At 43.9% G+C, this 17798-nt stretch overlaps 1 protein-coding gene across 2 annotated transcripts; it reads left to right on the forward strand.

Annotated features, from left to right (window-relative positions):
* Window positions 1-4320: 4320 nt before the first annotated feature.
* On the forward strand, window positions 4321-17729 carry LOC110512921 (uncharacterized). Of its 2 annotated transcripts, XM_090223104.1 has the most exons (13): window positions 4321-4506; window positions 6004-6209; window positions 6441-6578; window positions 7683-7818; window positions 7928-9140; window positions 9726-9867; window positions 13124-13267; window positions 13667-13725; window positions 14140-14330; window positions 14712-15112; window positions 15443-15542; window positions 16207-16402; window positions 16768-17729. In XM_090223104.1, the coding sequence occupies exons 1-13, from the start codon at window positions 4381-4383 to the stop codon at window positions 16896-16898; spliced, it is 3183 nt and encodes a 1060-aa protein (XP_090079230.1). In that variant the 5' UTR covers window positions 4321-4380; the 3' UTR covers window positions 16899-17729. The 2 variants fall into 2 exon arrangements, with proteins under 2 accessions (XP_090079230.1, XP_090079231.1); XM_090223105.1 differs by lacking the exons at window positions 16207-16402; window positions 16768-17729 and adding an exon at window positions 15721-15765.
* Window positions 17730-17798: the final 69 nt, after the last annotated feature.

The following is a 17798-nucleotide window of genomic DNA, read 5'->3' on the forward strand; positions in this document are numbered from 1 at the left end:
AACACTGTGGAGTGGAGGCTAGAACTCTAGAACTCCACTCTGGACCTCCAAACCAGCTCCACTGTATGTTTTCATTGTTCCCCTCTAATCAGGGACTGATGTAGACCTGGGACACCAGATGGGTGCAATTCATTGTTAGGTAGAACAGAAAACCAGTAGGCTCTGGACCTCGTAGGGTAAGATTTGAGAACCCCTGCTCTGTAATATAGATATACAGTATAATATAATATACACTTTACTCTGCATTCTTCAGGTGGTCATGTCGACAAGACGTTCTGTATGCTATATATGTCGAGAATAAGCTTCGATTTAGGTCTTGACATGCTGCATACAGGCAGCCTATATTCTGACAAAAGTAATGATTATGTGTGTTGTATTTATCTAGGATGTGTGAATTTCAAAGTGGAATTATTTCCCTTCCAATGTGATGCCAAGACCGTGCATTATGAGTCACAAACCTAAAACTTGATCATCAGCCAAACTCAAGAGGGACAGTCTGTCATGGGATTGAAACTCAAAGGCATTGCCAAGTGGAATCCAACCCATGTCACCATACAGCCATTAGATACTGACGTACACTGTAGAGATTGACAGCATTGACAGGAAAGCATGCGGGCGGCACTGTTGTTGTTTCAGTACTGTGATTTGAGTGTCCGCCCTGAGATTGGAAGGTTGGGAGTTCGATCCCAGCAGAGTTATTTCAGACTGTAAAAATGGGATCTGATGTGTCTCTGCTGGGCACTCAGCATTAGGAGATAGATTAGCCACTTCTTGACACGTCCCTCCAGGATTTTGACATTCTGCATAAAACTGTCTGATCATGTCAACACGTTTTTATTCCTGTTAGCAAATTTTCGTAACAAATTGAACCGTTGTTTTTGCCAATTGTCATGCAAAACGTCAGAATAAAACAAAGAATGATGCGAAATCCTGGAGGGACTACTTGTCATGCCGAGTGGAATGTTAGCACAAACAGACTGGACTTTCCAGGCTAGAAATGTTACGTTTCAATGTGAGTTGTTAAAGGGCATGTTATGTCGGCAAGCAACTGATTGTATGGAATTTATTTGAGTCAGCAATACCTGACTCACTGGAACAGGTTCTTCTATGAATATAAAAGGTTGTAAATAGGTTGTGAATAGGTTGTGAATAGGTTGTGAATTGTGAATTGTTGTGTGTCATGTTGGTTATGAGCCAATTTAATCGGCACAGGCCTTTTTCATGAGAGAATCACTCATATGTCTGGAATTTGGAGGCCTACCTGGGTCGAGTTCGTTAGGGCAAAGCATTATAACGAAAATATAGGACCACAATGAATGCAGGTCTTTTTATATAATTGTACTCACCATGATATTAAGAAAGTGACCTTTAGTGATGAAGCTCTCCACCATTTCATTTAGCTTTTGGAGGTCCAGCTCCTGAACAACCTCCTCTCAGGGCAATTCATATGATTTGGGAGGGCTTTCTGTATCCCCCATTTAGTGTGATATGTAACGAGTAGTTACGTTTTCATGCAGGCACGATCCACTCTCTTTTAATTGGTCATCTATGAATTTCTGGAAAATGGGTCAAAATTCTCTTTCAGGGTCAGTGTTAAAATTCTATGTCCATATGCATATTTTCCCTCAAGCAATTTCTACATCTTGGTGAAAATGAAAAACAACCTCAAAAGCGCTGACAAAAACCTTGAGGCAAATACAAAAAGCTTAATAAAGAGCAGTAACATTAGAGAGTAGTGATACTAGAGAGTAGTGATACTAGAGAGTAGTGATACTAGAGAGTAGTGATACTAGAGAGTAGTAATACTAGAGAGTAGTGATACTAGAGAGTAGTGATACTAGAGAGTAGTGATAAAAGAGAGTAGTGATACTAGAGAGTAGTGATACTAGAGAGTAGTGATACTAGAGAGTAGTAATACTAGAGAGTAGTGATACTAGAGAGTAGTGATACTAGAGAGTAGTGATACTAGAGAGTAGTAATACTAGAGAGTAGTGATACTAGAGAGTAGTGATACTAGAGAGTAGTGATAAAAGAGAGTAGTGATACTAGAGAGTAGTGATACTAGAGAGTAGTGATACTAGAGAGTAGTAATACTAGAGAGTAGTGATACTAGAGAGTAGTGATACTAGAGAGTAGTGATACTAGAGAGTAGTGATACTAGAGAGTAGTGATACTAGAGAGTAGTGATAAAAGAGAGTAGTGATACTAGAGAGTAGTGATACTAGAGAGTAGTGATAAAAGAGAGTAGTGATACTAGAGAGTAGTGATACTAGAGAGTAGTGATACTAGAGAGTAGTGATACTAGAGAGCAGTGATACTAGAGAGTAGTGATACTAGAGAGTAGTGATACTAGAGAGTAGTGATACTAGAGAGTAGTGATACTAGAGAGTAGTGATACTAGAGAGTAGTGATACTAGAGAGTAGTGATACTAGAGAGTAGTAATACTAGAGAGTAGTGATACTAGAGAGTAGTGATAGTGATACTAGAGAGTAGTGATAAAAGAGAGTAGTAATACTAGAGAGTAGTGATAAAAGAGAGTAGTGATACTAGAGAGTAGTGATACTAGAGAGTAGTGATACTAGAGAGTAGTAATACTAGAGAGTAGTGATACTAGAGAGTAGTGATACTAGAGAGTAGTGATACTAGAGAGTAGTGATACTAGAGAGTAGTAATACTAGAGAGTAGTAATACTAGAGAGTAGTGATACTAGAGAGTAGTGATACTAGAGAGTAGTGATACTAGAGAGTAGTAATACTAGAGAGTAGTGATACTAGAGAGTAGTGATAGTGATACTAGAGAGTAGTGATAAAAGAGAGTAGTAATACTAGAGAGTAGTGATAAAAGAGAGTAGTGATACTAGAGAGTAGTGATACTAGAGAGTAGTGATACTAGAGAGTAGTAATACTAGAGAGTAGTGATACTAGAGAGTAGTGATACTAGAGAGTAGTGATACTAGAGAGTAGTGATACTAGAGAGCAGTGATACTAGAGAGTAGTGATACTAGAGAGCAGTGATACTAGAGAGCAGTGATACTAGAGAGTAGTGATACTAGAGAGTAGTGATAGTGAATCTAGAGAGTAGTGATACTAGAGAGTAGTGATAAAAGAGAGTAGTGATACTAGAGAGCAGTGATACTAGAGAGCAGTGATACTAGAGAGTAGTGATACTAGAGAGCAGTGATACTAGAGAGTAGTGATAGTGAATCTAGAGAGTAGTGATACTAGAGAGTAGTGATAAAAGAGAGTAGTAATACTAGAGTAGAGATACTAGAGAGTAGTGATAAAAGAGAGTAGTGATAAAAGAGAGTAGTGATACTAGAGAGTAGTGATACTAGAGAGCAGTGATACTAGAGAGTAGTGATAGTGATACTAGAGAGCAGTGATACTAGAGAGTAGTGATACTAGAGAGTAGTGATACTAGAGAGCAGTGATAATAGTGAGACTAGAGAGTGGTGATACTAGAGAGTAGTGATACTAGAGAGTAGTGATACTAGAGAGTAGTGGTAATAGTGATACTAGAGAGTAGTGATAATAGAGATACTAGAGAGTAGTGATAATAGTGATACTACAGAGTAGTGATACTAGAGAGTGGTGATAATAGAGATACTAGAGAGCAGTGATACTAAAGATACTAGAGAGCAGTGATACTAGAGAGCAGTGATAATAGAGAGCAGTGATAATAGAGATACTAGAGAGCAGTGATACTAAAGATACTAGAGAGCAGTGATAATAGATATACTAGAGAGTAGTGATAATAGAGATACTAGAGAGTAGTGATAATAGTGATACTACAGAGTAGAGATACTAGAGAGTAGTGATACTAGAGAGTAGTGATACTAGAGAGTAGTGGTAATAGTGATACTAGAGAGTAGTGATAATATAGATACTAGAGAGTAGTGATAATAGTGATACTACAGAGTAGTGATACTAGAGAGTAGTGATAATATAGATACTAGAGAGCAGTGATACTAGAGAGCAGTGATACTAGTCTGCTAAATGACTAACATGTAAGTCTCTCTGGATAAGAGTGTCTGCTAAATGACTAACATGTAAATTGAAAATGTAAATCAGGCCAATGTACGAGATTAGCAGAGACAAGTTCAAGATTTACAGAATTACTGTAACTCACAACTTTATTTCCCCTTTCGTTTCAGGTTATTATGAAAAGGTATTTTAGCCTTTGTTTCCCAGTTCATTAAAACCAGTTACGCCTGTCATAAAGAGAACATGTCCAGGGTGAGTTACAAAGGAAACAACGTTGGCATCTGCTCTGACATTCCTCCTGAATGGATGGTTGGTCTGAGAAGGTATAAAGGTATTGAAGGTTGGATGCTGGAGGCAGATAGGTAGAGAGGAATCCTCCAGAGAGATCCAGGCATCATGTCCTCCTCCACACCGGTGTTGCTGCATCTGCTGCTACTGGTCTCCCTGGCTTCAGCGGGACACTTCTATGGAGGCTCCATGTCTGTCACCCCCAAAGGGAGGAACGCTGACGGAACATTCAAGGTGAGAGATATTCAGGGGATCATTGGCTGCTCCCAATTCTGATATTTTGCCCACACACACACACACACACACACACACACACACACACACACACACACACACACACACACACACACACACACCTTCACATATGCTGCTATTATCTGTTAATTATCAATGCATAGTCACTTTATCCCTAATACCTACATGTGCATATTACCTCGACTACCCCGTACCGCTGCACATTGACTCAGTACCGGTACTCCTTCAATATAGCCTCGTTATTGTTCTTTTATTGGGTTACTATTTTTCCTTTAGTTAATTAAGCAAATTGTTCTTACTTGTTTAAAACTCTGCGTTGTTGGTCAAGGGCTCGTCACTCAGCATTTCACGGTAAGGACTACTACACCTGTTGCATTCAGCGCAGGTGACAAATAATTACAAATGTTTTGATTTGATTTGATTCTGAAGGGTATTCGCATTTGGTTGGACTCTTCAGAAATGTTGAATCACATCACGTCTATTCCAATACAATTCATTGTAATACGATGTACTAATAAGAGTGATTGCAATAATTGTGACTTTAGATCAATTATATTCAATCACCGTGTATTGTTTTATTTAGCATATGAGTATTTATGTTTTAATTAATGGTGTGCAAAGTCTTGTTCTTATCAAATAAATGAGAAATATGAGGCTATAGAATAAATACATTAGAGATGTATTCAGCTTTTGCATCAATGCAAAATGAGCACCTGGTATTTTCAGAAGGGAATAAATAACACAAGTTAATATTTCTAAATGTGTTTGTTTTTCCATTTGTTATGTTTTATTCAGTCTGAAAATAACAGGTGAACATGTTTCACTGGTCTAAACTCTTAGCAGATATGGTGCATGTGTGTAGGACAGAGAAAGGAACCGTTGTGCACCGGTTCTGTCATTGCAGTAAGTTAGTGTATTTCTGGCGCTCTATCCATACAGCCACTTAGAACAATCTCCAAGCCGTTACCTCCTTAATTACATGACAAATGCCACGCTTGACTCGGACAAACTAAGGTTGTTTTTGATAACATTGCAGATACATTTATTCTTGTATTTTAGAGAAAAAAAAATGCCGTTAGACAATTATTATTTTTTTAAAATGTTACCCCTTTTTCTCCCCAATTTCGTGGTATCCAATTGTTGTAGTAGCTACTATCTTGTCTCATTGCTACAACTCGGGAGAGACGAAGGTTGAATGTCATGCGTCCTCCGATACACAACCCAACCAGCCGTACTGCTTCTTAACACAGCGCGCATCCAACCCCGAAGCCAGCCGCACCAATGTCGGACACCTGGCAACCTTGGCTAGCGCGCACTGCACCCGGTCCGTCACAGGCCCGGCCCGACCAATCCCTCCCTAACCCGGACGACGCTATTAGTAACTGATAAGCTGTTTCAAAACAACAGCGTTAATTAAACTTCATCAGTCTAATGATGTTTTATTGCCCCATTACAATGTGACTTTCTGTTCTCCAGGTGGATTTACGCTACAAGAATACCCATGACTGGTGTGATTACTCTCGCTGGTATTGTTCCTCAGGGAACTGCGGCTCTTCAATCAAAGATGTCAGAGGCACAATTGACAGCAGCAGCAGAGGACGGAGTGGTTACAACAACCAGTGGTGTGAAACTGAAACAGTCGAGACCAGAAATATCCCCAGTGATAAACCTTTTCAATTGATGCAAGTTTGTTATGAAATACATGTAATCAATTTATTGAACATGCATTGTGCACAATGACTCATGGTTTTAGCTATACCGTTAAAACCTACTTCTACAAGGTAGACTCCCCTCTGAGTTTTTTTTTCAAAGACTGTGACGAAAACACTCGGTAAATGATATTGCTATGGTGGGTTTGATAACATTCCATCCCAAGTGACCACTTATCTAAAGATGGTTTGTTGTTGTAACAGACAAAACAGCTGCTGTTGGATCCCAACAGTAAACCGACTTGGATCTTGGAGCCTGGAAACACAAGTGGATCTGGGAACAAGATCTGATACTGGTGAACCCAACAGATCTCCAGTCACAGCCATTCTTCCTTTCATACGGTAACAACTTTCTGACTCCCAAAACATTACCTCTTTGAACCGATCAGTTGTATTTATATATACAATATAGGTTATTGAAATCCTAATTAGACATATTCCTACATTTTTGGCTGGCGGTAAAGAGGCGCAAGTGTCCAACTCAAGTTAATTAGCAATTTTGTTATGTAAAAAAACAATAGCGCGATCGCATTTTCCAACCCTGACGTCAGCAATTGACCGGTTTACCTTCAGCTCATTTGTGTTAAAGTGGGCGGGTGGCCATGTTTGAGGTGTGTCCAGGGGACCGCCCCCACACCGGTCCGTTCTTTTTTTTCTCCAGGCCCCGATCATTAGCCAGATATGATCATGTTGTGCAACAAAAACAAAACCCTCTGGGCTATTTATTATGGTGGCTGTAACTTTATTCAGACATTTAGCCTATTTAAACAAGTTTTTTTTATTTTTTTATTAGAATTGGATTAGAATTATACACTGTCTTTTCAGGCCTTATCGATAGCCTAGTGAAATTGATCTTGCTAATTGACTACGTTTGGCATTTCCATGTCCAGACTGCAATTTACAGTAGGCCTTGCCCCTATATCAGTGCACATGCTATAGCCTAGGTTCATTTCCATACTGAAGCAATACAATTAGAACAATGTGGACTGTAAACATGTTCAACATACTGTTTTCTATTTAACTAACTAGGCTGTAACGGACTAACGTTCTAACCGGAGTTGATGACATCACAATAACTATATAAAATACCGTAAATACACAACTTGAAGCAACCACACGTTTAGCCATGGAACACGTTCTGATTGGCCGGTGAGGGGTCAAAAGCCTCGATACACCCACAACTGGTTCATTCATCGACTTGCCTAGTTAAATAAAGGTTCAATAAAATACATAAATACAAATCAAGGCTCAGCCCCTTTTGCACCACTGCCAGCAACTGCACATATAATTGTGGTGGTGAAAATAGCAAAAAATATTTCTGACGCGCCTCCGAACCTGTAGCTCTACTGCCAGCTCTTAGACTGACCGTTGTGTTAGGTTTGTTCAAATAGAGCCCGTAGAGTTTACTCATTTCATATGTTGTATTTCTGACTCCTGTCATTGTAGTGTTCCCCAGAACTGTCAGAGGTCCTACAACCTCATGGCCTTTGACCCTGACGGTGATCGTGTCAGATGCAGATACGGATTGGTCAGACCTGAGTGCGATAGCTGTGATCAGCCTTCAGGTTTCTACCTGGATCAGGTTGGTGTGGGCAGTTATTTTCAACACCTTGAATCTCATGTGATTGTTGATATATTGTCTTTGGTCTTAACCAGCTATTCCATTTGTGTTCTAACCTCTTCACTGTTAGGGCTCTTGCTCCTTACAATACGGCTACACTTCAACGAGTGGTGTCTATGGGTTTGAGCTAGTTGTAGAGGACTTTCCTAACCAACACATCACCCTGTCCTACACCGATGGCTCTAGTTCCTCCAGGGCACCGCTTCATGCAGGGAGACGCCGACGCTCCAGCTACCAAACAACCGTCTCCTATCCCTGGTGGTGGAGCCAAACCACCACAACTCCTTCTCCTTGGTGGTGGAGCCAAACCACCACAACTCCTTCTCCTTGGTGGTGGAGCCAAACCACCACAACTCCTTCTCCTTGGTGGTGGAGCCAAACCACCACAACTCCTTCTCCTTGGTGGTGGAGCCAAACCACCACCGCCGCCCCCTGGCCCACTACAACCACCCCCTGGCCCACTACAACCACCCCCTGGCCCACTACCACCACCACCACCCCGCCCACTACCACCGCCCCCTGGCCCACTACAACCACCCCCTGGCCCACTACAACCACCCCCTGGCCCACTACCACCACCCCCTGGCCCACTACAACCACCCCCTGGCCCACTACCACCACCACCACCCCCACCGCCGCCCCCTGGCCCACTACCACCGCCGCCCCCTGGCCCACTACAACCACCCCCTGGCCCACTACCACCACCACCACCCCGCTCACTACCACCACCACCCCGCCCACTACCACCCCCTGGCCCACTACCACCACCACCACCCCGCCCACTACCACCACCACCCCGCCCACTACCACCCCCTGGCCCACTACCACTACTACCCCCTGGCCCACTACCACCCCCTGGCCCACTACCACCACCACCCCGCCCACTACCACCCCCTGGCCCACTACCACTACTACCCCCTGGCCCACTACCACCCCCTGGCCCACTACAACCACCACCCCCTGGCCCACTACCACCCCCTGGCCCACTACCACCACCACCACCCCGCCCACTACAACCACCCCCTTGCCTACTACTACCACCACCCCCTGGCCCACTACAACCACCCCCTTGCCTACTACTACCACCACCCCTTGGCCCACTACCACCAACACCCCCTGGCCCACTACCACCACCCCCTGGCCCACTACAACCACCCCCTGGCCCACTACAACCACCCCCTTGCCTACTACCACCACCACCACCACTACCACCACCACCCCAGGAAGCCTGTATCCCTCCACTGCTCCCCTCAGCAAACTCCCTCTACATTTCTCTCTTCTGGGTGAGACTCCTCTTCTGATGGTTAACAATGCATTGGATTTTTTAAATGTATTGAACCTTTGCCTATTTAACTAGGCAAATCAGTTAAGAACAAATTATTCTTTAAAAAGACAGCCTACTGGGGAACACTGGGTTAACTATCTTGTTCAGGGGCAGAACAACAGATTTTTACCTTGTCAGCTCGGGGATTAAACAGGGCAACTTTTTGGTTACTGGCCCAACGCTCTAACCACTAGGCTACCTGCCACCCCTCTAACCACTAGGCTACCTGCCCCCCCTCTAACCACTAGGCTACCTGCCCCCCCTCTAACCACTAGGCTACCTGCCCCCCCTCTAACCACTAGGCTACCTGCCGCCCCCTCTAACCTCTAGGCTACCTGCCTCCTACCTGCCCCCCCTCTAACCACTAGGCTACCTGCCCCCCCTCTAACCACTAGGCTACCTGCCCCCCCTCTAACCACTAGGCTACCTGCCGCCCCCTGGATGGAGGATTGGACATATGTATTCTTTAAACAACGTCAAACATGGCATTTATTTGTAAAGTATTGGCCTTTACTTGTGTACGTTTGTGTCTTTTCCACTTCAGTGGACTCTAGTGTTCCGTCCTGCGATGAGGGTATGTACCTGCCCAGGTTCGTGCAGCCGACACCACACAACGGAGAACATCTCCACGCCGAGGTCAACAAAGAGCTGGAGTTCAGGGTCAAGGCCGAGGCTACACACTCAACGTAAGAGACATGATACTCTATAATACAGTATTATACCCAGGATTATATTTATAGTGCTTGAACTCCTGGTTGTAACAACACATCCTGGCTGTAACAGTCCGTCCTGGCTGTAACAACACATCCTGGCTGTAACAGTCCGTCCTGGCTGTAACAGGTCATCCTGGCTGTAACAGTGCGTCATGGCTGTAACAGGTCATCCTGGCTGTAACAGGTCATCATGGCTGTAACAGTGCGTCCTGGCTGTAACAGGTCATCCTGGCTGTAACAATGCATCCTGGCTGGATGAGTCCGTCCTGGCTGTAACAGTCCGTCCTGGCTGTAACAATGCATCCTGGCTGTAACAGTCTGTCCTGGCTGTAACAATGTATCCTGGCTATAACAGTCTGTCCTGGCTGTTACAGTCCGTCCTGGCTGTAACAGGTCATCCTGGCTGTAACAGTCCGTCCTGGCTGTAACAGGTCATCCTGGCTGTAACAATGTATCCTGGTTGTAACAGGTCATCCTGGCTGTAACAGTCCATCCTGGCTGTAACAATGCATCCTGGCTGTAACAGTCTGTCCTGGCTGTAACAATGCATCCTGGCTGTAACAGTCCGTCCTGGCTGTAACAATGCATCCTGGCTGTAACAGGTAATCCTGGCTGTAACAGTCCATCCTGGCTGTAACAATGCATCCTGGCTGTAACAGGTCATCATGGCTGTAACAGTGCGTCCTGGCTTTAACAGGTCATCCTGGCTGTAACAGTCCGTCCTGGCTGTAACAATGCATCCTGGCTATAACAGTGCATCCTGGCTATAACTATGCATCTTGACTATAACAGTGCAGTCCAGGCTGTAACAATGCATCCTGGCTGTAACAATGCATCCTGGCTATAACAATGCATCCTGGCTATAACAGTGCAGTCCTGGCTGTAACAATGCATCCTGGCTGTAACAATGCATCCTGGCTATAACAGTGCAGTCCTGGCTGTAACAATGCATCCTGGCTGTAACAATGCATCCTGGCTATAACAGTGCAGTCCTGGCTGTAACAGTGCATCCTGGCTATAACAATGCATCCTGGCTGTAACAATGCATCCTGGCTGTAACAATGCATCCTGGCTATAACAGTGCATCCTGGCTATAACAGTGCATACTGGCTATAACAGTGCATCCTGGCTATAACAGTGCATCCTGGCTGTAACAGTGCGTCTTGGCTGTAACAGTGCATCCTGGCACTAACAATGCATCCTGGCTATAACAGTGCATCCTGGCTATAACAGTGCATCCTGGCTGTAACAGTGCGTCTTGGCTGTAACAGTGCATCCTGGCACTAACAATGCATCCTGGCTATAACAGTGCATCCTGGCTATAACAGTGCGTCCTGGCTATAACAGTGCGGTCCTGGCTGTAACAGTGCAGTCCTGGCTATAACAGTGCATCCTGGCTATAACAGGTCATCCTGGCTATAACAGGTCATCCTGGCTGTAACAGTGCAGTCCTGGCTATAACAGTGCATCCTGGCTATAACAGGTCATCCTGGCTGTAACAGTTTAGTCCTGATTTTAACAACACATCCTGGCTGTATCTAAAAATGTTATCACCTGTGGTACTTTTTCAGTGATTACAAATATTTTCTTCTGCAATCAATTATTTAGCTTAATGCAGCCTACTGTATACGTTCACCAAAAGGTCTAAGAACACCAAGAGTTTTCCAATTAAGAGTAAATGTCTTTTCTGTGATTGATCTGGATTGGTGTGGCTGTCGCTTCGCTAAGTGAGATGCTTGTGACGTCCAACTCTGATGTCACCCCACATAAATTGCCATTTAAAAAACGGTTAAGGTAAGAGTTAAGGTTAGGTAAAGTTTTTTTAAATAAAAATATATATATATATTTCACCTTTTATTTAATAACCAGGTAGGCGAGTTGAGAACAAGTTCTCAATTACAACTGCGACCTGGCCAAGATGAAGCAAAGCAGTGCATCACAAACAACAACACAGAGTTACACATGGAATAAACAAAACATGCAGTCAAAAACACAATAGAAAAAAAGTCTATATACAGTGTGTGCAAATGAGGTAAGATAAGGGAGGTAAGGCAATAAATAGGCCATATTGGTGAAATATAATAATTACAATTTAGCAATTAAACACTGGAGTGATAGAGACTGGATTAATAGATGTGCAGAAGATGAATGTGCAAGTAGAGATACTGGGGTGCAAAGGAGCAAAAAATAAAAACAGTATGGGGATGGGGTAGTTGGATGGGCTATTTACAGATAGGCTATGTAAAGGTGCAGTGATCTGTGAGCTGCTCTGACAGCTGGTGCTTAAAGTTAGTGAGGGAGATATGGGTCTCCAGCTTCAGTGATTTTTGCAATTCGTTCCAGTCATTGGCAGCAGAGAACTGGAAGGAAAGGTGGCCAAAGGAGGAATTGGCTATGGGAATGACCAGTGAAATATACCTGCTGGAGCGCGTGCTACGAGTGGATGCTGCTATGGTGACCAGTAAGCTGAGATAAGGCGGGGCTTTACCTAGCAGAGACTTATATAGATGACCTGGAGCCAGTGGGCTGACGAGGGCCAGCCAATGAGGGCATACAGGTTGCCATGGTGGGTAGTAAATGGGGCTTTGGTGACAAAAAAATGATGGCACTGTGATAGACTGCATCCAATTTGCTGAGTAGAGTGTTGGAGGCTATTTTGTAAATGACATCGCCGAAGTCAAGGATCGGTAGGATAGTCAGTTTTACGAGGGTATGTTTGGCGGCATGAGTGAAGGATGCTTTGTTGCGAAATAGGAAGCCGATTCTAGATTTCATTTTGGATTGGAGATGCTCAATGTGAGTCTGGAAGGAGAGTTTACAGTCTAACCAGACACCTAGGTATTTGAAGATGTCCACATATTCTAAGTCAAAACCGTGCAGAGTAGTGATGCTGGACGGGCGGGCAGGTGCTGGTAGCGATCGGTTGAAGAGCATGCATTTAGTTTTACTTGCATTTAAGAGCAGTTGGAGGCCACGGAAGGAGAGTTGTATGGCATTGAAGCTCATCTGGAGGTTAGTTAACACAGAGTCCAAAGAAGGGCCAGAAGTATACAGAATGGCATCGTCTGGGTAGACGTGGATCAGAGAATAATCAGCAGCAAGAGCGACATCATTGATGTGTACAGTGGTTTAAGTTAGGGGAGAGGTTAAGGTTAGGGTTCGGATTCAGGGTTGGGTCATCCAAGGATCCCACTTATCATTTACCTTTTCCATTTGATCTCCTTTCTAGGATTAATGATGTCATCGTCAGTGGACCTCTGAACATCACCAATCACATGACTACCCAGGGGGAGTTTGTCATCCGGTGGACACCCATCCGGGACAATCTGGGGGAGTATTTCCCCATTTGCTTCATCACTGAGGGGATTTCTGGGTAGGTCTTATGTTTTATAATGCTAGAAACATCACCAGAACTGCTGTTCTACTTCCTGTATGTTCTGCTACTTCCTGTGTGTTCTGCTACTTCCTGTATGTTCTGCTACTTCCTGTGTGTTCTGCTACTTCCTGTATGTTCTGCTACTTTCTGTACGTTCTGCTACTTCCTGTACGTTCTGCTACTTCCTGTATGTTCTGCTGCTTCCTGTACGTTCTGCTACTTCCTGTGTGTTCTGCTACTTCCTGTGTGTTCTGCTACTTCCTGTATGTTGTGCTACTTCCCTCTGGAGTTTCCTCTTTTTATGATATTTAATTTCACATGAGAGAGAGAGACTAATAATACATGTAATGATAATATTGTGCTGTTGTTCACCCTGATCTTCTCTAACACTTTCAGATCTAGTGTCTATCAGTCTGAGATGAGATGTGTTGTGGTGGAGGTCGGACGCAGAAAGGGTTTGTACATTATTCCACCATAAATATGTTGTGGTGTGTGATTGGACAATATGGTGTGGTGTGTGATTGGACAATATGGTGTGGTGTGTGATTGGACAATATGCTGTGGTGTGTGATTGGACTATGTGGTGTGTGATTGGACAATATGGTGTGGTGTGTGTGATTGGACAATATGGTGAGGCGTGTGATTGTATAATTGTGCACTTTAATAACAGAAGCTCTGAATACTGTATGATACATACTATACCTAGACAACACATCTGAAATCACCAAACATGAAGGAAAGATAAAAAATGAAACTCGAAATGACCCCAACCAACTCACATCATGGGTCACAGTCAGATTGTTTTGATTAAGACATTTATGCAAAAGATGGGAAGAAATACAACAATAAGAAAACATCTCCCGTGACAGTCAAAGCCAAGGTGGTGTGTGACGAGACCAAGATGACGGTAGAAGTGGAGAAGTCCTCTGTTACTGAAATTCACGAGGACCACCTCCGCCTCAACGATCCCAGTAACTCTGCCTGCGACCTGCAACGCCTCTCTAACAGCACCCACATCATTGGAGTCATCCCCCTCAATGCCTGTGGCACTCAGATAGAGGTGAGGCCTCCGAGATGTCAAATATTACAGTGGGATGACACATGTACAGTATTCCACTTTGTGTGAGACCCATTCACTCCTGTGTGTCTGTCTGCGTTCTCTATATTGAACCTGGTTCGAGGGGATATTCACCCCAAGGCACCAGCTAGGCTGACAGATCTTGAATTGGTTTTGGTGAAGGGTGGATTTATGCTGCCTGTGGGAAGATTTGCCCTCAGAACAGTTTTGCATCAAAAGAGACACCAACATGCTCACTCATAACCCCAAGAGGTTCACAGCAATATCAGAACTGAAGCAATTGATCTTGGTGACGTGTGTAAAGTTCAGTGCCCACAAATGTAACTGTCTAGATGATTTCCCTCTCCATCTCTCTCAATCCAGGAGGACGACGACAACCTCATCTTCAAGAACCAAATCACCACCTTCGACAACCCCAACGACATCATCACCAGGCACCACCAGGTGGAGTTCCAGTTCTACTGCCAGTACGCCAAACGTGGCAACGTGTCCCTGGGCTTCACTGCACACAGGGACAGCATCACGGTGGTGGAGAAAGGCTTCGGCACGTTCACCTACCAGTTTGAGTTCTACCAGACCAGCCAGTTCGCCAACATGGTGGATCCCCGTGACTACCCGTTAGACGTGGCGGTGAAGCAGATGATCTACATGGACATCGAGGCCGTGTCCACTGTGAACAACACTGAGCTCTTCGTGGAGTCCTGCAGAGCGGCGCCGTACGACAACCCCGACTACCATCCCACCTACCCCATCATAGAAAACGGGTGAGACTGAGCACACAGATTCAGATCAGCTTTATTAGCACGAGTGGCAAGGCTGCTGTTGGTAAAGCAAAGTGAGATAAAGACATCAACAATAACATTCTAAATAATAATAATAATAATGGTGATTAGAGAAAGGAAACACACACATGTATATTAAAATATAAACACTGAGGCATTCATCAACCTCAGGGTGGACACTTGTCAGTAATGTGAGATGATAATAGATGCTGGGGAATATTCTAGACTAAAAGATTGTTTTACTGCACTTACTGTATGTACTTTACATATTTACTGTACTCTAGGTTTTAACTGTGTGTTTTTTTTTACCAGGTGCATTGTGGACGAGACGGTTCAAATCTTCTCACCGCGTCACCAGAGGCATTTCCAGTTCGGAATGGAAGCTTTCAAATTCATCGGAATGCATGACCAGGTAAATGGGGACAGATTGCTGCATCATTCAAGGATCGTATCAAGGGTTATATCCTCTCAGTTCAGTGACCTTTGAACCCTCTGGCTATAGGTGTACATCAGCTGTTCAGTGACCTTTGAACCCTCTGGCTATAGGTGTACATCAGCTGTTCAGTGACCTTTGAACCCTCTGGCTATAGGTGTACATCAGCTGTTCAGTGATCCTGTGAACCCTCTGACTATAGGTGTACATCAGCTGTTCAGTGATCCTGTGAACCCTCTGGCTATAGGTGTACATCAGCTGTTCAGTGACCTTTGAACCCTCTGGCTATAGATGTACATCAGCTGTTCAGTGACCTTTGAACCCTCTGGCTATAGGTGTACATCAGCTGTTCAGTGACCTTTGAACCCTCTGGCTATAGGTGTACATCAGCTGTTCAGTGACCTTTGAACCCTCTGGCTATAGGTGTACATTAGCTGTTCAGTGACCTTTGAACCCTCTGGATATAGGTGTACATCAGCTGTTCAGTGACCTTTAAACTCTCTGGCTATAGGTGTACATCAGCTGTTCAGTGACCTTTGAACCCTCTGGCTATAGGTGTACATCAGCTGTTCAGTGACCTTTGAACCCTCTGGCTATAGGTGTAGATCAGCTGTTCAGTGACCTTTGCACCCTCTGGCTATAGGTGTACATCAGCTGTTCAGTGATCCTGTGTGAGGCTGGGAACCCCAATACCCGGTGTGCCCAGGGCTGCGTCAACTCCAACTCCCCCCAGCCTGCTGGTCACCACCACCACCGCAAGAGAGAGGCCGCCATGCAAACGGCCAAACACCACATCTCCCAGGGTCCTTTGCGCCTGAGAAAGAGTTCAGAGAGCTCAGGTAAGCTAACCCTGAGGGAAACGGCTGTAGCTTTAGATGAGCTACAAATTAAATGTTGTACTTTGTGTTATTGACGATACAGTATATTATCAATGGTCCTCTGTTGCTCAGTTGGTAAAGTGTGACACTTGCAATGCCAGGGTTGTGGGTTCATATCCCAGAAGAAAATACATGAGGATGTACCACTAGTGTAAGTTGCTCTGGTTAAGAGAGTGTCTGCTAAATGACTACACATTTAGGAAGGACCTCCTCTACAGTGGAATTTTTCAACAGGAAATAACATCTCTGCATAAACAGGTGGTTTTTGTTTCACAAAGAGTTTCTGTGTTATAAAAGGTGTTTGTGTGTTTTTCTTGTCTTCCCAGTGACCAACGTGAACATGGGGTTGATGGTTGGGTGTATCGTAGCAGCCGTTGCCGTGCTGTGCGGAGTGATGCTCTACAAGTCCAAAACATCAGGCGTTAAATACCAGCCCCTGACAACATTTGAGACTTAGTCCCATGGCAACCATCTTTTCACATAGAGTCTGCATTATAGAAAGAAGGATGGTGGGAAATATTGAACATTTGAAAAGTGGTCTCTGTCTTTAACGATGAAATGTCTCTTGAGATCAATACAAGAATATGCATTAATCCGTAAACGTACTTAGCGGTGACTCCGATTATAACAATGTGTCTTGGCTGACCAGGTTAAAAGTTCTGAATAGCCACTCGAGCACCAGTAGGATTGCAGGTGTTCATACATCACAGGAAGCTGCTGAGGGGAGCACAGCTTATAATGTCCGGAATGGAGAGAATTGAGTGAATGGTATTTGATTCCACTCTACTCGTTTCACTCCAGCCATTACCATGGTCCCGTGATCCCCAATTAAGGTGCCACCAACCTCCTGTGATGTATATATATATTTACTGTAGCCTGTCCTATACACATTTGATCCATATAGTGCCCTCTAGTGTACAAACAAAATGTAATTTACAAAGACAGAACAGCTAAAAACAACACAACAACCGTAGAGGGTTTGGCCCAAATGTCTCCTACAACTTGTTTGACCAGTTTAACTCCTGCTTCTTCTTACTGTCTGTATTGTGATGTGGGGAAAGTCATGTGATACTGGGATGTGCTCTGAAATATTTGACCGTTGTCACGTTCTGGAAAGCTTTCTATATTGGCCAGGGTCTGTTGAACCAGGGATCAATTACATTTATTTGTTGTGGTTGTGTTACATCAAAATGGAACCCTGGTTAAAATAAATGTTTAGTCTATATGATGTAATGAATTACTGTAAAATTGCCTTTTCAAATAAATGAATGTATTGGTATTAATTGTAGCCATTATGTCTTGCACATGAATCATTCAAATACAATGTACATAGCATCTTTGTGTATCTAACAACAAG

This window comes from Oncorhynchus mykiss, chromosome 26 (assembly GCF_057628025.1).
Source record: "Oncorhynchus mykiss isolate SJ-2025 chromosome 26, ASM5762802v1, whole genome shotgun sequence".
In the NCBI taxonomy this organism is placed as follows: domain Eukaryota; kingdom Metazoa; phylum Chordata; class Actinopteri; order Salmoniformes; family Salmonidae; genus Oncorhynchus; species Oncorhynchus mykiss.

Bases quoted from the DNA above. Each gene is read 5' to 3' on its own strand.
- LOC110512921 (XM_090223104.1), top strand. From the start codon at position 4,381: ATGTCCTCCTCCACACCGGTGTTGCTGCATCTGCTGCTACTGGTCTCC. The intron at 6,579-7,682 runs GTAACAACTTTC...CTGTCATTGTAG, and splicing joins GCCATTCTTCCTTTCATACG to TGTTCCCCAGAACTGTCAGA. The intron at 15,543-16,206 runs GTAAATGGGGAC...CTCTGGCTATAG, and splicing joins TCATCGGAATGCATGACCAG to GTGTACATCAGCTGTTCAGT.